At 42.9% G+C, this 20,911-nt stretch overlaps 2 protein-coding genes and 1 long non-coding RNA gene across 6 annotated transcripts in view; 1 reads left to right on the plus strand and 2 right to left on the minus strand.

Moving 5' to 3' along the window:
• The window catches only part of greb1l (GREB1 like retinoic acid receptor coactivator), a 73,231-nt gene that overhangs the window by 15,217 nt on the left and 37,103 nt on the right, over positions 1-20,911 (plus strand). The gene's annotated exons all lie outside the window — the stretch shown is intronic.
• On the minus strand, positions 2,384-3,961 carry LOC122767898 (5-beta-cholestane-3-alpha,7-alpha-diol 12-alpha-hydroxylase-like). The gene has a single exon (XM_044023457.1). It carries the CDS (start codon positions 3,932-3,934, stop codon positions 2,399-2,401), a length of 1,536 nt encoding a protein of 511 aa, XP_043879392.1. The 5' UTR covers positions 3,935-3,961; the 3' UTR covers positions 2,384-2,398.
• Positions 17,625-18,364, minus strand: LOC122767908. The gene is made up of 2 exons (XR_006360258.1): positions 18,086-18,364; positions 17,625-17,654 (listed from the first exon to the last, which is right to left on the minus strand). It is a non-coding gene; the product is annotated as an uncharacterized LOC122767908 (long non-coding RNA).

A 20,911-nucleotide genomic window follows, 5' to 3' on the forward strand; every position in this document is an offset into this window, starting at 1 on the left:
AAATTTGTGACGTCTATCAACACGCAAAAGAAGAACATTCAAAACAAATTAGCAGCTTTCCCCTGCAAGTGTTTTCATTTGATTATGGTCCACCATTATGCACCCTGACAAAGAACATGAAGATCTAAACTGGTTGATGTTTTGTTGTCTTCATAAGTCAAGCCCCTGTGACAACACTCCTGACAGGTTTCTCTCACCAGCCTTTAAGGAGACGACACTTTCCCAAGTTGCTTTGTGAAGATGTCGAGTTCTAGTTCTTGATTTACTGGATCTGAGCGTACTGCAAATGAGTAAGATGTAGTGTTGTATCAAGTAATTCAGACCCTAATTATTCCTTCTTTTCAGAAAAACATTTACTCTAAACTTGTGATAATCAAAATGATAAGTAATCGATGTGCAAGTTGCTCAGGAAAAGTCATTCAAATGAGATAAATCAACCTTGAATAAACACATGTCTTTCTCTTGCTTGAAATACTGGTTTTATGCTGTTATGATAATGGCAGTCTCTCTGTTCTTCGCTCTATTTTATTATGATGACGACCTGCTGATTCAAAACTTAAAAAAAGCAACATGACATTTCTCAAGCAACCCAGCTTTGGATAGTCAATTGTCACCAGGGTTACAGATTCATTTATTTTCTCTCTCATTCTTTACTCACTGTCATTTGGAGCACATCAGGGCTCATATTCTACTCTAATTCTTGCATTTTCTCCATTTTTCTTGAAAGTATCTCTTCATTTATCTGGAAGAAACGCACAAAGAATGCATAACAAACTGAAAGTTCATTAATGTCATTATTCCTCCGTGTTATGACAAACCAGTGTGTGATAGGCATGGGTAACGATTGATTACCAATCCAATCAGTTACACAGAGGTTTTCAGTTTCTGCTGTCACTTTAAACTGCTCCAGAAACACACCATTTTGAATATTGATCCACACGAGATCAAATCTTTCATATGAAACACCCTCACACAGTTTAGATTACACAAACATCACCTGGAGGTCGTCATCATGCAGGCAGATGGTTCTCTGTGTCAGTATTTTCAATCAACACTTTTCAAAAAGCAAGCGACACTTTATGAATTGAGCAAACAAAAACGATATATCGATTTCATCATTCACAATATTTTATTTTGTTAGTTTGAAAATTTGCTTTCTGTTTGCAGGGAACTGAATTTTGTTTGCTCCGACTCTTTTGCGTTTACGCTCTCTCGCTTGTTCTTTGCGCTTCCTGTTTTTTTGTTGGTGATTCTGACCATGGGCGGGCCTTATGAAGCTGCCTGCTGATTGGCTACTGAGTTTTGGAGCGACAGGCTTGAAGTCGCCGTCTGTCTAGAACTCGTTCCACAAGTTTTCCCCGTCGACACCCGGCATTATTTTGTCGGATGTGGTTCCAGACGGAGCTTCCTTCCTCCCTCCCTTCCTAAGGCCCGCCCATGCTTAGAATCACAAACCCAAAAAAACCCGGGGCAAAGAACAAGCCAGTGAGCGCAAACGCAATAATGAAACAAAATTCCGATCATTGCAAACAAGTGTATGTACAAACAAATAAAATACAATGTTTTTGAATGATGAAGTCAATATTTTATTTGCAGTTTGTGTATTTTGATTGTGTGGTTCATTGTTGTTTGCTCAATTCATTAAGTGTTGCTTTCTTTGTGAAAATCTAATTCCATAGATCTCATTGCTCCTTTGCTCTCCTCTTAATGGTTGTAGGCTTTTCTGATCCTAGTAGCAGATGGTGAAAGACACTCAATCCCAAATAAAAAGCGTGTTTTTGTTTCACGCTTTGTTTCATTAAACTGCTGAGTCGTGGGAGTCAGGACCCTCTTCTCAAAATGTTCCTGATTGCGACAATTGTGTCATCAGTTAATCCAAAAAACACCATAAAACACCTGAAAATACTTTAAACACATTTTGATGTTGTAGGTCTTGGGAGGTGAAGGTAAACTATAAATCTATGAAATGATGAATCAATGTGGTGGTAAAAAGTACATTATGTCACTTGTATTTATTGTGAAGTTGAAATTAGGCTTAATAGCTGAGTTAAAATAGCCCCTGTCCACAAATAAATCAGATAGATAATATTTCTCTTTTGCACATTGTTCATTTAGCAGCTATGTCAATACCAGGTCATGCTGCAACAAACAGGCACGAGTCAGTGAATGTGTTTGTGTTACACAGTCAATATTCAAAATTCAGCATTCATATTTAACATTCATTTTATTATGATGATAAATGTAATGAATACTTAGGTGAACATGAATCAGTGTTTTCATCTAAAATCACAATCTTGATCTTTTGCTAAGCAACCTGCATGAAGATCGTTCATATTAGAACATATTTAAACTCATGCTGTAACATACAAAGTGCTAAACCCAAACCTATCAAGTTGGTTTAATCTCTGAGTCTGTACTGAAACGGAACATCTCTGATAGGCTGCATGGATCCAAAGCCCCATCTCCTGTCATCAATTTCAGGTATCTTCTCATCAGGATTCTTCAGCTCAAACTCAAAGTAGATCAACATGAGGAAAATAAACTGCTTCATTTCATTGGAGGCGAAGAAACGCCCAGGACACATTGAGGACCCAACACCCCAAGGCATGTTGTAGTACTTCACCTTCTTCCCCTGCTTGTAGAAATGAGTTTTCTTGCTCCCATCTGGATTGAGAAAGCGGTCATATTTGAATGAACATGGGTCAGGGTGGATCTCTGGGTCCATTTGAACTTCACTGTAAGGGAACATTGCCATTCTGTCACCTTTACGAATTAAATATTCACGACCATCGGCCATTTTGAGAGTCATATCCTGAAGCACAGCTCTGGTGAGGAGGGGTGCAACAGTGAGGCGGAGACTCTCTTCCAGAGCACTGTCCAGGATGGGTGTTTTCATCAGCATTACGTGGGTCAGGTCGACTAAAGGACCACCACGCTGGACTTCCTGTCCTGATTCCTTCACAACCCTATCTACCTCTTCCTTTACTGCTGCCATGGCCTCTGGGTGTTTCATGAGAAAGAGGAGCAGCCAGAAGGAGGCGGGCCCTGTGTTGCCCTGAGAGGCAAAAAGAAGCACAAACATGAGCCTGTCAGTCATTGACTCCTTCATACCCTTCTCATTTCTGAACTGCTGCATATCCCATATCCAGCGGCTGATGTTGTCCTTGAGCCTCATCTTCTGCACTGATAGAACATTCCAGAAAAGTTCCAGCAGCCTCTTTGCCTCCATTCTCTGCCTGGGTGTGAGCACCCCGAAGGCCAGGTTAGGGAAGAGTTGGTCATATTTACGAAACTCAGAGAATAAGGCTTCTGACTCAGCTCTATCTTTCTCTTTCGATCTCTCTTCACTTCCTTCTGACTCAGGTGTTGTATTGCCAAACAGAGACAAGTAGCCGGCCCTAAAAAGAATATTGTAGCTGTACATAAAGAGTCCATCCTCTATCCAGGTGCTTTTGTCTGCAGCTCCATCAATTCTGTGCAACATCAGATTCTGTAAATTAGCCATCATAGCTTGTGTCAGTACCTTCAGGCCATCTCCCTTGAGATGCTTGTTGCTGGAGACTTCGAGAATGTGATGCTCATCCTCTTCAGCTTCATAACCAAACACTCTGCGTACAAGAAACGTTGCAAACTTGTTAAAGTCTAGTTTTTCTCTGCTCTCTTTTACAAAAGGTCCAAATGATACAGGATCCTGAAGGAATGTGATATAAGACCCTCCCAGCTGTACTGTGAATACATCGCCATGCTTTTGCGTCATCCTCTCGATGAATTTCAGTGTGTTCCTGCGAAACTCCAAGACATGACCCAGCCAAGGGATGAGCCCCTTATCCAAAGGGGGCTCTCCTGGCTGCCGCCTTCGAAACACCCCAAGAAGGTAAAGTCCTCCGATCAGAGAGGCAAGAAAGCCAATAAATATAGAGAGCAGGAGTCCCATGACTGATTACTCTGAGGACCATGCAGTTATGTGGCACAACACTCCATGTCTTGCATTATAAATGCACTTTAAGCTTCTCCCTTTGTGTGGGATGAGTTTCAGCCTTCAGGTAAGTCTATCAACTATGAAAACTGGAAAAATAATTGCCTATGCTAATGTAAGAGCTCACAAATATTTGACATCAAATAGAACACCACCAACTACAATGAAAAGCTGTTTTTCAAGTCCACCATACTTGTGAGGCCAATTTAGCTAAATTAACTTGACAAGGAAATTTTCTAGACAATGAGTTTCATCAACTTTAAGGGGATGATTACCCAGTCCAGAGATTTGAGCATTTAGGTGCGTTGAGGTTCACAACTGAGGCACTGACTCCTCTGTCATTTGGAGCACATCGGGGCTCAGCTTCTACTCTTTATTCTTGCATTTTCTCAATTTTTCTTCAACGTATCTCTTCATTTACCTGGAAGAAACGCACAAAGAATGCATAACAATTTGAAAGTTCATTAATGTCAATGTGTGATAGGCATAGGCATCGATTACCAATCCAATCAGTTACACAGAGGTTTTCAGTTTCTGCTGTCGCTTTAAACTGCTCCAGAAACACACCATCTTAAATATTGATCCACACAAGGTCAAATCTTTGAATCTATGAAACATCTATGAAACACCCTCACACAGTTTAGATTACACAAACATCACCTGGAGGTCGTCATCATGCAGCCAGATGGTTCTCTGTGTCAGTATTTTCAATCAACACTTTTCAAAAAGCAAGCAACCCTTGATGAATTGAGCAAACTAAAGTGAGCCACACAATCAAAATACACAAACTGCAAATAAAATATCGCTCCAATCTTTCTGAAATATTGTATTATTTGCAAAAAAAAATGCTAATTACAAACATTTACAAATTACAAATTAAATTAAATTAAATTAAATTAAATTAAATTAAATTAAATTAAATTAAATTAAATTAATGTGGTTCATTTTTTGTTTTTTGTTCTCCCCTCAAAGTTTTCCTGATTGTGACAATTGTGTCATTAGTTAATCCAAAACCAGTGATGGAAGATGGATTCACATTTAATCCAATACCAGAAAATACTTTCTACACATTTTTAATTAAAGTAAATTATCACCAAATGTGTGTCAAAGATGGTCTCTGAGACTGGCTCTACTCGCCTCGCCACAGCACGATTAGGTTGCATCTCCACTACAAAAAGTACCTACTTAACATGGGCGGAGTCATCACTGCACAGCTGAGTGAAACTGCGGTGACTTGTTTTATGCGGCGACTTTGTTTTATACGCGACACACACACACACACGAGTGACTAGTGACTTCACCACACTTCTGTAGTTGTTTGAGATTAACCCACGTTTTTAGGATTGTTAAGTACTTAAAATTTATCTACAATTCGGCACTGTTCGGCTTGATTTCTGTGTGGGACGTCTCTTCCTGTGACGGGACTCTGGCCAGTCAGCGGCCGGCAGTCTGACCAATCATTGCATAGTACCTGCTTAAGCACGCTTGGAACCTCGCCAGAGCAGGTACTAAAAATAGTACTTGGTACCAGGTACTAGGCTAGTGGAAACGCTACTTAAACCGTGCCGTGGCGAGGCAAGGCGAGTAGAGCCGGTGGAAATGCGCCATTAGATGAATGAAAATGGAATGAAAGCGGCATATTGCTATTGTAGCTCTTGGAGGTGAAGATAAAATTTTAATCTGTGAAATGATGGAAAACTGCATTATGTCCTTTGGAACATGTCTGCAGTAAATACCTAAAAGTTGAACTGAAGTTTAATAGCTGAGAATAGCCCACTGTCCACAAATACCTATTTTATGATTTTATGATGTATTGCTGTAACAGTGCCACTGTCATTACAGTATTATGTTATTAAGAACCCGTGTTTGTTAAAAAATAAGCTTATTTCGCATTAGGTCATGTTACATCAGGTCAATCTTGGCAAAACTTGAGGATTAAAAGTACATCTTACTGCCGATCTACAGAGCCAAATATGTTCTGCATGGATGCTTGTAAACTTTTCACCTGTTCTTTTTTATGGAGGGTCAGGAATGCCAGGAACACTGTGTTCACTAGAAGTGTCCAAGTCTAAATAAAGGAAGAGAAACGTTCATGCACTGTAATCACTGTGCAGGGGAGGATGTTTGTCTTTGAAATAATCATATACAAATAAAATGAAGGGCAGTTGTTCTTACAGTTCACTGTGTGTGTGTCCACTCACACCCGTGTTCTGGTTATTAGATCAACAGTAGATAGCTATTTGCTATTTCTTCAATATGGTTTCCAGAGAACCAAATGCATTTTTTTTCCCTCCTGCCTGGCTGTTAAAATGACTCTTCAAAAATGCAGCATGAAAGAAGAAGGAGGGAGAGCAGAGATAAGGTCTACAGCGAGGAAGGACAGGCAGAGGGAGGGGAAGAGATGGGAGAAGAGGTTTAAACAGAAGTGGGAGTGGTGAAGAGCGAAGCGAGGCAGCTGGATGCAGACAGCATGTAAGATACAGTGCAAGGCTTTTGATGGATGGATGATTGGACGTAGAAGGGGTTGAGTGTTTTTGTTCGTGTGTGTGTGTGTGCAGTGTAGCGAAACATGTGAACCAAACTGTACGTACTGTATGAAGGTGTGTGACACAAGTTGACAATTGGATCATTAAAGCCAATCTCACAAAGGCCAGTGCCCCTCCCCCGGCTGAAAGGCGATGTCAAAGGTCTGTGACCTCTTGCATTTATGTGCATTGATCCCTCTGGCGGGGGTGGGGCTTCCTACTCAAAGCCTCCTACCGTCAGCTGCTACATCTTAGTTTCACCTGCAGGAAGTGGAAATGTTATTTTATTTGACATGTATTGCATTCAAATGGTATATATTCACACCAATAAGGACCGGATTCTTAAGGCTGTTCTTCACACGCGAAGAGTGACAGTAGCTGTGTCATATTTAGTGTACATTTTTATTCTGTGTGTGTGTGATGTGATATGCAATTTTAACACTTTTCTGACATTTTGTATTCCATATAGGTTTAATTAACTGGTCTATGAATGTTCTGGAAAAAAAGAGAGGGTTTAGGCCTGTAGTGATTGTTCAATTAATTGATTATTAATCGATTACTAAATTAATCATCAACTATTTTGATAATCGATAAATTGGTTTGAGTGTTGTCTTTTTTCAATAATCAAAGCAAGCTCTTTGAGCTTGCTCTTTCAGCTTCTTAAAAGGAAATATTAACTGCTTTCTTAAATTATTCAGCGCTCCGCTGGCGATCAGCGGTGGCGATCAGCTGATCGCCAGCGGCAGTTTAGGCTATCGGTGACACAGAGAGTGTAGCACCGCTGCACAGAGAGTGCAGCACCGCTGCATAAACAGCTGCTTTATGTGATTGTATCAGACTGAGTCTGTGCTCCGGTCATGGAGGACGTACTGAACAAATATGTTTAATTAGGACGTGTCAGAATGGTCAGTTATGAGCTCTATGTGATCTTTTCTTAACAATTTGTGTGTTTGTACGTCGGTGAAATACGTCCCCTGACTAAATACGGCAACCGCTGGCCGCAGTCTGATGTGAAGTGGTGCAACACACGAACACACGATTGCTGACTTTGTCCGGCACATTAGCTTCATATATAAAATCCTCTGTAAAACACTGTGCTCCACTGTGCAGCCACCAACAGCACACTTGTCCCTTCGTGTTGACATAATACCGCTCTTCCTCCCTCGCCTGCACTCTCGCAGGGACAAGGTGGAGCTAAGGTGGAGCTTGCGAAGTAAACGTACTGGTGGGGCGGTAACATTCGCGGTGAAATGCGCATGCTGACGTCATAAGCGCAGGGAATTCAACATCGAGCGTTTTATCGCCTATACTTACACTAAGCGGAACCACGAAAACATGACTGAGTATTGTTTTTCCACACTTTGGCGACTGGTAGGGCCCCCAGAGTCCCAAATATCAGTATTAAAATGGTTAAAAAGTAGATTTTGCATAATATGTCCCCTTTAAGTCTGAATCATTTTGGCTTGTGTACAAAACAAGTCATTTGAGAACATCATAATTTCCATTTTTTAAACATTTTCTGACATTTTATAGACCAAACAAGTAACAACTAAACAATTGATTAATTGAGAAAATTACAGCCCTAGTAAGGATTTTCCAATTATAACCCTTACTTGTGAAGAAACAGTTGCTGACAAATGTTAAACCTCACTGTGGAGCAAATCAGTCTTGGCTAAATGTCTAAATGACCATGAATTTGTGCTGTAGGGTGTGAGTCTCAGAGTTTATGGCCTTCTCAGTCAGTGTCAGGAGAAAAGGAAAGGTTGTTTACGTGACATTCTTATAAATTACATTACATGTCATTTAGCAGACGCTTTTATCCAAAGCGACTTACAAGTACAATTAGCCAGGGGTGGAATCGAACTTGCGACCATGATGTCTTCGGTACACAAGGTAGGGTCTTAACCACTGAGCCACTCCACCCCCTAGTAAGTTTAAAAAAAAAGAAAAAAGAATTGTGCTTTATCACAGTCATAGAATGTGGTGTTTAGTAATAAATACAGGGAACTTACTGTCAGGGAAGTGGGACATGCAGTAGAGCCAGGAACACTGTGGCCCAAACATCCTGCTCTTTGTCGCAGGCTAACCTCCTGATGCTAATTGTGTGTGTGTGTTATGCATCAGTGGAACATGACACTAGTAGATGGCTTCACTTCCTGTTGTGATGTCCTGTTAGTTATCACCATTCCTGACATGCAGGACAGGTTCTTATCTGTCACCACGGGATCTCCTGGTTGACCAACCAGTTGAACCCAGGCCGCTAGTTTTTTTTTGTTTTTTTTCTCTCATTAAAGACATAATATGCAACATTTCTGCAATGTACTGTCACAAAAACAATGAGAACATTGCGTCATTACCTCATCTGCGTCATTACCTCGTTTATAACCCCTAAAGTTTCAGAACAAAAGTTCAGCCACTGCTGAGAAAATAGTGTTGTATTGTTTTCCTGGGCTCTGTGAAGCGGCACTTCCTTAATTTGATGTCGTCATCAGAAATCCTCACCACTCCTCTCACCACCGTAGCGCCTCCTGGTGCGGCACTAGTCCGGGCACATCCGGTTGCGCACATTCAACCGCAAAAGAAGAAGAACTACTCTCGTTGTAGCTGCTGAGAGCTGGCCTGTCTATTACGTCACTTCCAGGTACCTGGCCAATCACAACACTGTCCACGTTCTGGGGGTGTGGTTTTGGTCTGAAACAGCGCGGCTGACGAGAGCGTCCGTGAGGAGATATTTTGATTGGCTCGTTTGCAGCTATTAGGAGGTTTTTAATCATGAAAACAAGTTAATATATGTAAGTAGACCTCCATAACTAACATATACTGTATGTGTGATACAAGCATTTATTGTCGCCTTTAAAAACCCAGCATAAACTAATCTGTCGATTATTTTCTCGATTAATCGTTTGGTCCATAGAATATCAGAAAAACTTAAAAAATGTTGAGTGGTGTTCGTCAAACCTGGAAATGATGATGTTCTCAAATGTCCACAAACCAAAATAATTAACTTCAAATTATTTCTTTGTTATCCAGAGCCAAAAAATGAAAAAAAAATACTAGGGATGCACCGATATGACTATTTCCGCCGATACCGATATCCGATATTAATATTGCTGCTATGGCCGATAACCGATATCTACCGATATCGATATATGTTTTAAAAAAAAAGTTTCCGAGATGATAAAAGTTTGTACAGAATGAAAATCATGCAAGCTGAATTTTTGAATGTCTTCCTTTATTTTCAAAACATGTTTTACCTCCAAATAACAAGGTCACATAAGACACAAGTAACCAACTACAAGTAAAGGTTTTTAGAAACCTTTACCACTTGTAGCAAGTGTGTAACTAAATTAAAGTACAGTTTAACTCCCTTAACTCACTAAACTCCTGTGAGAAAGTTTGGATCATAAATTACAAACATGAACATAAATAAAAATAATACCCTGCCAAAGTTACTGTAACCGAGATAAGGGCGTCTATACTGGGTACGTAAATAAAGTCAACAACCCTTCCTCCCGGCAACAACAACCGCGCCACTTCCCTTCACAATAAAACTACACAACAGATATGAGAAACAATACCTGACAAGCTCTACTAAGAGCTGCCATAATAAAGAAAACATGTTAAAATACTTAATCAAACTTGCCAGTATTTATGGCAACCAGATATTTATTCGGAAATATACATCGGAAAAGTAGCGCCGACTTGGCAGGTTGTTGCGGGGTTCAATATGCGCTATCAACCGTCGGAACCCTCGGCTGGTCGTCAAGAGCAATCATTTCCATTACCTTGATCGTTATTGCCCTGGCCACTGTCTTCCTTTGGTCGAGTCCCAGCTGTGCTGCTTTCTTTTTTGTCTGCTTCCTAATGTTACTAGCGTTAGCTTCCTGCCGTTGTTTGTGTATGTTGCACACTTCAATGAAGACGCAGTGTGGCTTCATTCACATTCTTTACTGGACAGTCTGGAAATACACATGGCAATACACATCATTATGTTTCTGTCCAGCCGGATGCAGGTTATACCCTGTGTGCATCGGCTGTGTTTTCCATGTTAGTTTGAACATATATACAGACATATATCACTGGCTGTTACATTGGCACCATATCTATGGTTTCGTATAAACATATAAACACCCAACACCCTCTATACCTATCCCAGTAACTTGGCTTAGCGGCTAACGTGGCTCATCATACATCATACATCATACAGTCATACTCATCATACAGTTAGCATTAGCTTTACCATTAGCGTCAACTTCGGAGTTACAGGGATAACTTACAACAAAACAGACTTTAAAATGACAGGAATACTCGGCCAACTTCCTCGCCACCTTTATAACTCTGTGGTGTTACTCTTTGATATGTCTATTTTACCCGTTTCTCTTCTGCTTACCTGGAAATACACATGGCAATACACATCATTATGTTTCTGTCCAGCCGGATGCAGGTTATACCCTGTGTGCATCGGCTGTGTTTTCCCTTGACAGAGTTACTCATTTGCGGGGATACTCCCTCTTGTGGCGTAAAGGCGCCACTACACCCCTGTATTGCCTGATTGCAGAAACTAGAGCACAGTGATTCTTTTAGATTAAACAGAAAATATTAATAACATGACATATTAAATAACAAAAAGATATGGGTGTCCCTTTTTATAACAATCTGAACTTATTGTCCTCACACTCTCCCCTCGAAAATTCAATGTCGTCCCGACATGCCGACACATATACAGTCTCGTGTTGTAGTACAACCCCGCATGTAGAAATGTTATGTCCCAGTAGGAGTCAGAAAGTCCCTGAAGATACGATACTGTTTCAGTAAACCATATAGCACTTATCTCCCGTTGATGCCATATGTTTGCAGCAGGCGTTATTGTGCACGATAACAGTCCACTGCAACTTCCATCACTAGCACGGGTGTCTGCATCTTTTCTGAGTAAGGCCCTTTAACATAGACATAACTTCCTATCTACTTCAAAGTGTACCGGAGAGGGGTCACAGTGGATTACATTAGTCCATATTCACCCAACAACAACCTTATTCCTACACACTAGTCACATCTATATTACAGTTTTACTTAACTTAACTCTAAGAACTCTAAATTCTTCAAATGAACAGTAACATGAGCTTGACTTTAACTGTCTTTCAACTTGACTCACTGCTCAACTGCCATGGTTACCTATACATAGGACATGGTAGGCAGTCCCAACTTATTGTAAGTAAATATTGCTCTCGGTCTTCTCTGTCTCAAAGGATACTTTGTCGTTTGGGTAGGCAACTGATCGTCATCTTCCTCGTCACTGCATGCAGACTCAGCAGACTGATGTTCTCCCTCAGTTCTTTGTGTGACATCGTCCTCCTCTTCCACCCCTGTATCTTCTTCCTGTTGGTCCTCCTGAGACTCTACCGTATCCTCTCCCAGATCTTCGGCCACTGAATCCCTGCCCTCCGCTTGCAATCCGATGATTCCTCTCCATTCATCCTCTTCGTCCGAACTGTCTTCTTGTTCCTGTTGCTTACATCGCCACTTGCTCTTTTCCTTGTACTTCTTCCTGGATTCTGTGGACATGTTGATCTTCTCCACGGGCAGAAAGTCACATGGAAGCAGGAGATTTCTATGCATGACTCGAATGCGCCCCTTCCCATTTTCTGGCCTGAGCTCATACACTGGACTGTCCTGATATTTTCGTTGTACCACCACAAACACCTGGCCTTCCCAGAACGATCTCAACTTCCCAGGTCCCCCCTTTTCATTGAGGTTTCGAACCAGCACTCTGCATCCAGGATATAACTCTGCACCATAAACTTTTCTGTCATAAAGATCTTTTCCTCGTCTGCTCTCCTTACCGGCCGTCTCTGAGGCCACCCTGTAAGCATCATTCATGCGAGCCTTCCACGTCTCAGCATAGTCCGCATGCGATGAGCTCTGGTCCTTCACTGTGAGACCAAACATCAGATCAATGGGGAGCCTGGGGTTCCGCCCAAACAGGAGATAATATGGTGCATAGCCTGTAGCCTCGCTACGCGTGCAGTTGAAAGCATGAACGACCTTGGCCAGGGAAGCTTTCCAGTCCGCCTTAGCTGTCTCCGGGAGATTTCTGAGCATGCTCAGTAGAGTCCTGTTGAACCTCTCCACCTGGCCATTCCCCTGTGGGTGGTATGGGGTGGTCCTGGACCCCTTAACTCCACTGAATTCCTGAAGCTTAGCAAACAGTTTGTTTTCAAATTCCTTTCCCTGGTCATGATGGAGTCTTGTGGGAAAACCGAATCTCAATACAAAATCTCCAAATATCTTTTCTGCCGCAGTTTTAGCCATTTTATTTCTGCAGGGGTAGTCCTGAGCAAATCGGGTGAAGTGGTCCATTACCACAAGGATATATTCATACCCTCCCTTACATTTATCTAAATGTAAGAAATCGATGGAAACCAGCTCAAACGGGTAAGTGGTGACGATGCTGGTGAGGGGAGCTCTGGTTGGCTTATTGGGACGTTTGTTTTTTAGACAGCTGCACACCCGTGTTATGTAATGCTCGACATCCCTCTGCATATGAGGCCAATAAAAGCGATCTCTGATGAGTGCCAAAACTCTCTCAACACCTAGGTGACCCATCTCTTCATGCAGTTCTTTATACACCAGGTCATGGAACTTCTTTGGCAAGATTAGTTGTGACCGGCTGACGGTCTTCCTGTACAGTAAACCCTCATCATCAATGCGTAGTTTCTGTCTTTCTCTCACCAGTGCAGCTACTTCCTTGTTTCGGCCCTGTTTTCCACCTTTAGGCCAGTGATTAGAGATGACATACTTCAGCACTTCTCCTATCACAGGATCTTCTTTCTGTGCATCTCTCAGAACTGTCTTAGAGATCTCTGCCACTGACGCCACGTCACTTTCCTCAGCCAGCACTGTTGAAATGGTCAAAGGACACAGCCACGGCTCACTGCTTTCCAGCTGAACTGTGAGAGCTTGAGTCACACTGTTCATTACCTCAGGTGCCACTACTTGTGTGCAGGTTTCCATGTACCGCTCCATGTCCAAAGGCATGCGTGAGAGGCCATCCGCGTCCCTGTTTGCCCTTCCAGGTCGGTACTTGATGCAGAACTGGAAGTCAGCAAGTTCAGCTACCCACCTGTATGTGGTTGCATTCAGCTTGGCTGTAGTGAGCACATATGTGAGTGGGTTGTTATCGGTGTAGGCTACAAATGGTGGAGAATAGTAGAGATAGTCCCTAAACCGTTCACATATGGCCCACTTCAGGGCAAGAAACTCCAACTTGCCTGAGTGGAGATGGTAGTTTTTCTCAGGGGCAGTTAGTGTCCTTGACCCGTATGCAATCACCACCAGTTTTCCATGTTGCCTCTGATAAACCACCGCTCCGAGCCCCTCCTGTGATGCATCGCAGTGTAAGATGAATGGTTGTTCAAAGTCAGGATATCCTAACACTGGTGGCTGGGAGAGACAATCAATCAATCGACAGAGTACCTGTTGGTGTTCAGATGACCACACGATCGGGTGAGATGATGGTAATTGGACCCCTTTTTGTTGTGTTTTTCTGCCATATTTCTTGTGTTTGGGCTTTTCTCTTACTGTATTTTCTGTGCACAGCAGGTCATAGAGAGGCTTTGCTATACGTGAAAAGTTAGAAATATAGTTGCGGTAGTAAGCGATGAATCCCAACAGCTTCCTCACTTCCCCAATTGTGGTGGGGGTCCGCTGTTTTAATGCTTGGACAGGAGCAATGTCTGCAGGGTCCATTGTATGACCGTTGTCTGTAACAAGCCTTCCCAGGAATCTCACCTGATTTTTGAAGAGCTCACATTTTCTTGCAGTTAATTTCACTCCGTGGCTCCGGTAACGCTGCAGGACCTTCCTCAGATCATTCAAGTGGTCCTCAAATGTCTGAGAGTGAACCAGGTTGTCGTCCAAATAGGGCAAGCAAACCTCATCACGCAGTCCCACCAGACACTCCTCCATCGATCTCTGGAACTCTGCAGGAGCAGATGACAAGCCAAAGGGAATTCTCACCCACTCGTATAATCCCCATGGTGTAATAAATGCCGTGAGGGGACGACTCGACTCTTCTAGGAATCCCTGGTGGTAGGCCTTTCCTTGGTCCAATACTGAAAACCAGGAACTTCCCTTTAAAGTGTTTAACATATCTTGTATCCGTGGTATCGGATGGCGGTCGGGGATCGACTTTTTATTTAGCTCACGGTAGTCACAGCACAGGCGGAGGCTCCCATCCTTTTTCCGCACACACACAATTGGGCTGGAATAGGGGGATTTGGATTTAGCTATCCACCCTCTGTTTAACAGGTCTTCCAAATACTCTTTTACTTCTTTGTGAAGTGGTTTTGGGACAGATATGTATGTGCGTTTGACAGGGGTGGGGTCACTGAAGCTGCAGAGATGGTATGGTTCCTGTATCCTGTTCATCCCGAGAGAAAACCTGACTCTCTTCCCTCAGTAGCTGCCTGACTTCCTGCTGCTGGGTTGTAGAGAGATGGTCAAGGGGTACTGGGGGATCCCAGAAACTGTCACTGTTTGTTCCTTTTTCTCGTTCTGTCACTTGCTTTTCTTTCGTTAATGTGGCGGCTTGCCCTGTGGCTGGTACATTGGTTTCTATCTGGCTCGTACCCACAGGTCTTGTGTTGGCGGGGTATATGTTTTTGACCCTCTGAGTACACCCAACTACAATCCTTGGAGGCAGTAAGATCTCATGAGCTGTATTATTTGTGATGGGGATGGTGAGACGGGACCGGGTACCTCGCTGTAGACGCACCACACTTCCCCTGACCTCTAACCCCTCTGGTAACTGGAGGTGTGACTCTGGCTCAAACAAGACATCCTGCTGTTCGGACAGTGGACCTGCCCTCACACTACATTTAACAGGTTTAGTCTGACCAGGTGAGATCATGGTTAGCTCTCTTCCTGCTTTCACTGTGCCCTCACCTAGTCCATCATCCCCACTCTTCATCAACTTCAAAAACACTTCAGTTTTCCTGCAATCAAAGGCGAAAGCTGCACTGACAGCCTCGCTGAGAACACGGGGTGGTTCAATACCCCTGGCGACCAGGTATTCAATCACATTAAAGCCTATGATGGGCTCGTCTGCTACTCCTTTATCAGTGACCACTAACACTGGCACTAGCAGCTCTAGCTGTGTGACCTCAACTGTAGGTAACCTGAACTTAATTTCCACCCACCCAGAGAAGGGGATTGGTGTTTGATTCACAGCCCTCCCATCTAGTGTACCAGGCCCGAGGAGCTCCGATATACTCCTAACGGTAGTGTGGGGAAGGTTCTGTTGTCTCCATCTCTCATTTATGAGACAAACCTGTGATCCAGTGTCCCACAAAGCTCTTGTCATTACTCCATCCAGCAGACAGGTAATCACGTACTTCTTCCCAATCAGATTGAGGAGCTGGGCTCTTAGCTGTGGTGAGAGGAGACTGACACCAACTGCTTCATTTCTGTTGCCTTGTCCAGTAGCTGCCATTTTTGTCTCCAAGTGTTGGATGCTGTCTGTGATGAGCTGATAAACGTCTTTTTGCTGCTCACTCTGGGTTTGACCTGAAACAGATGGAGGTGGGAGCGATATCACAGTACTAGCGGACATTTCAACTTGTTCTGACCTGTCTGTGAGCCTTTTCCGTGTCCGACATCCCCTGGACAGGTGACCACTTTGTCCACACCTGAAGCAGTGGTCACACTGCTCCCCTCTGTTTCTGTCTTGACAGTCTTTGCAGCCCCTCTTCCTACTGGGTTGACGTGGGGTGGCAGATCTGTGTGACTCATGGATGACTCCCTTTATTTCAGCTATTTCACATTTAAGCTGCTTAATGACCTCTAGGAGCTCTGATTCTTTATGGGTCACCGTTGATGGTGTTTTTACTGTTTTCATCTTTGTTGATGTGGAGGATAATTGTTCTCGTCCACCAACTGCACCAATTACTGCCTCTTGAAACTGGTTGTGTCTCTGCTCTTATCTCTCTCACTTTGAGTTCTCTGTTGCTCTTCCGAAACTTTTGTTGCCTTTCAGCCTCAAAGCTGGCTGCTTCATTGGTTTTAGAAATTAGAACATCATCAGTGACTGTCGGATCATCCAAATAGCCCTTGATTTGATATTTCACATTGTCACTGATCAGTCCTGTGCCCACCGCTCTTAAGAACTTTCTTTGTACCAGTTCAGTACTGTAATGTTCATCTGTGCCTGGTTCTCGAGATGATGCTAGCAGTCTCTCTTTTAGCTCTATCGCTCTGAATAGAAAGTTCTGTGGGGACTCGTTACTATCCTGGGTTATATTTATCAGCCGATGATAGAGATCAGTGGAGCTATCCTCTTTGTAATGCCCCTTTAAGATAGTACGAAGCTGTGCCAGGGTGAGGTCTGACTTTATCTCTAACATATCACGGAGACTTAGACCTGGGCTTATGGCCCTGACAACAGCCTCAATAATCTCTGCCTCACCATGATTTCTTTTCAGTCCCATTTCAATTTGGTGGACCAGGTTAGAGTAGGACAGCTTGTCTCTTTGGCCCCTTTCTCCAATCTGGCCATTAATTTTAAACTCCCTTCGTATGGTTACTTCAGGTGGCTGAGTTGCAGATGAAATAGCTAGTTTGGGGCTCGGACCCTGGCTGGGTCCTTGGGAAGTCATTTTATGTGTCAGCCTGGCCATTTCCTCCTCCAATCTTTTTGTGGAGGTCTGAAAGCTCAGCTGCAGTGCTGTATACTGTTCTTGTAGGCTGACCAATGCTTCAGCATCTTTACTGGTGTTTTCCTTCACAACATCCCTTCCTTCCATTTCCTCAGCGCTCTTTATCAACTTGACCAGGAATGCATATGTTACCTCCTCTTCCTCCTCTTCTATTGCTATATCTACTGCTTCATTTATTGCTCTGATCAGCGTGTGCTTTTTCGTCTGTCTTTCAGTTGAAGTCTTAGCTTGCAAACACACCTCTTGTAGCTGCTCAAACCTTAACTGCACCAGGATCTCATTCAATTGATCTTGCAGTCGCTCCAGCTCCATAGTTGCGTTTGGTCTGCAATCTCACACTGCTTCTCCGTAGCACCGCTGATCCCACTTCTGACACCAAATTTTGTTGCACACTTCAATGAAGACGCAGTGTGGCTTCATTCACATTCTTTACTGGACAGTCTGGAAATACACATGGCAATACACATCATTATGTTTCTGTCCAGCCGGATGCAGGTTATACCCTGTGTGCATCGGCTGTGTTTTCCATGTTAGTTTGAACATATATACAGACATATATCACTGGCTGTTACATTGGCACCATATCTATGGTTTCGTATAAACATATAAACACCCAACACCCTCTATACCTATCCCAGTAACTTGGCTTAGCGGCTAACGTGGCTCATCATACATCATACATCATACAGTCATACTCATCATACAGTTAGCATTAGCTTTACCATTAGCGTCAACTTCGGAGTTACAGGGATAACTTACAACAAAACAGACTTTAAAATGACAGGAATACTCGGCCAACTTCCTCGCCACCTTTATAACTCTGTGGTGTTACTCTTTGATATGTCTATTTTACCCGTTTCTCTTCTGCTTACCTGGAAATACACATGGCAATACACATCATTATGTTTCTGTCCAGCCGGATGCAGGTTATACCCTGTGTGCATCGGCTGTGTTTTCCCTTGACAGAGTTACTCATTTGCGGGGATACTCCCTCTTGTGGCGTAAAGGCGCCACTACACCCCTGTATTGCCTGATTGCAGAAACTAGAGCACAGTGATTCTTTTAGATTAAACAGAAAATATTAATAACATGACATATTAAATAACAAAAAGATATGGGTGTCCCTTTTTATAACAATCTGAACTTATTGTCCTCACATGTACTTCAGGGTGGCGGTTTTTCAAATGACATAATCAAATTTGTGGTATTGAATGACTTGACGCGGAACCCTCCGCGCATTACCTTGACTTTGCAAGTGTTGCATAATGCTTTTCGCGTATCTTCTATTGACACCCTGAAAAATCGCCCACACCGCTGACATTCTCTCTCCTCAACACACACACACACATCTTGTGCTGCGCTTGCGTCACTGACGCTGTCATATGCCCAAACAAATGCCGCATGGTCTCCCCTTCCCGACATACATACACAAACAGCAATTAGACGGGTATAAACATCGGTTGTTAAAATCGGCGCAGTTTTACTCATTGAACCGATGCCGATATGTTAAAAAATGACGAACATCGGCCGATAACAATATTAATGCCGATATATCGTGCATCCCTAAAAAATACTCACATAGAGAAGCATAAACAATTGGAAAACTTGTTTTAATCATGAAAAAAGCTTTGAACCGATTAATCGACTATCAAAATAGTTGTCAATTAATTTAGTAATCGATTAATAATCGATTAATTGTTTCAGCTCTATCATAACAGTTCCCACTTTGTAGTTCCAAGGCTTCCTCTGAAAGTCCTTCTTATTCCCTGAATACCCCCCAGCCAACCCCAGATCAAAGTTGAAATAGCTCTGTGGCAGAAATGAATGGAACCTATCTGTACATGCCCCCAAGTCGTTCATCAGGAAGCGTGTCCACAGCAAAGTCAAAGGGTCACCAGTCACAATTAGGCCTGTTTAGTGCGTGTATGTGTGTGCGTGTGGGGGAGTGGTGACATGTCAAGGTGAAGGAGGAGTTTTCAGTCCTCTGTCCCTTGAGTTGAACTCTTTCATTTGCAGCCGTAATAAACAAATGAGGTCACTAACCCTGACACCTGTGGAACCTTGCATCACACATCACAGTACGACTGTGGCATGAAGTGCTTGTCTCATGTCGACACTGTTCATCCTCCTCCTCCCTTTTTTTCTGTTACATCAATCTCCTGGATTTTTTGCGGGCTCCGTTACACCAGCTCATGAAGAGCAAAGCATGCGCGCTGGCTGTGTGGAGAGCACTTAGTTATAATATATCATCATTCTTGCCATTGAAACCTGGAAAGCACCAAGCTGAGAATTCCTTCTTGCAGAGCGCTGTTATGGAACAGTGTGTTCTCACACAGAGTGTACCGCCGTCTTCCCCTTCCCCCTGTGCCAGCCCCAGTGGAACAGTACCTGCAGCCAGAAATCATTGCTCGCAGCAAGGTGTTCTTTCTAAAGAACACAGCGTGTGCTGCTGTGTCACCGGATGGATTATTTTTACAGCAGTCTGATGGAAAGTTTACTGATTTTAGCTTCATTTTTCTTTGTTTTGGCATCAGATTCTTTTTTAGTGACAGTTAGACACCACCATGATCATCTATAGGCTGTTTGTATTGTTACTGAGTGCCAGCTGCAACAGACGGAGTTAAAGTTTTCAGCAGTGGATACATGAATTAATGAAAGACTGAGTGAGAATGAGAGACCCTAGTTTTTTTGTCCTCTGACTGGTTTTCAGTTCCTTGCTTCCTGTTTTATTTTGAAGTTTTTCCTCGTGTGCACCTTGTCCAGTTTTGCTTCCTGTCCTGTCTTCCCTGATTATCTGCCCTGTCGTAATGTGTTTCACCTGTCTTATTAGTTTCACCTGTGTTTGTTGCTCGGTCTGTCTGTTCATGTCACATTTTCAGTCTGTTGCTTTGTTTGTGCTTTTGACTTTAATCTCAGTATTCTGACTTTTTTTTTTTTTCTTACATGTAGCCCTTCAAATGTTTTCACTCTTTTTAATTGGTGAACTTTGGCTGACATATTAAGCCAATGTATGGGCATGAAATGAATTGCCGTCAACTTTGGTAATCAATGAATTATTGGAAGTCATTCATGGAGAAAAACTGATTGTTTACATATGAGCAGTTTATAGCGTCTAACTGTTTCTATGGGATTTCCTATTGTTGCTGAGAGATGTGTGCTAAAACAACAGCTGGAAACACTCAGGCTTGTAGCCAGATTTCTATGGCAGCATCATCATCACCTTTGCCCACATATACTGTCCCATGCACACACACACACACACACATACACAATCCCAAAACAACAATTCACTCTCTCCTCTCTCTCGCTCCCTCGGTCCCTCCCTGCTCGAAATTGAAACACAAGGTCACTGTGTGTTGATGTTGCCAGCTGGGGTTTGTGGGGGAGAGTACTGTCTGTAGCAGAAGGCTTCACCATACGCTGTCACAGCTTGTCCAAGGCTACGGTGACCAAGACCCAACCCTCTGCTGCGAGGACTCAGCGTTCCTCTGTGACAGGGGAGGTCATTCTGTGTGTTTGTGTGTGTGTGTGTGTGTGTGTAATTATTTCCTTTCACTCTCCGTCTGCATGAACATTTGCAATTCAAGCAAGTATAACCAGAAAAAAACAGGCTTTCAATAGAAACTATTAAAAACCAACAATGCTTTACTGGATTTCTTAGATCTGCACACTGACTTGCTGATAAGATTATCCGGATT

This window comes from Solea senegalensis, linkage group LG1 (assembly GCF_019176455.1).
Source record: "Solea senegalensis isolate Sse05_10M linkage group LG1, IFAPA_SoseM_1, whole genome shotgun sequence".
NCBI classification, from domain to species: domain Eukaryota; kingdom Metazoa; phylum Chordata; class Actinopteri; order Pleuronectiformes; family Soleidae; genus Solea; species Solea senegalensis.

Bases quoted from the DNA above. Each gene is read 5' to 3' on its own strand.
- LOC122767898 (XM_044023457.1), bottom strand. From the start codon at position 3,934: ATGGGACTCCTGCTCTCTATATTTATTGGCTTTCTTGCCTCTCTGATC.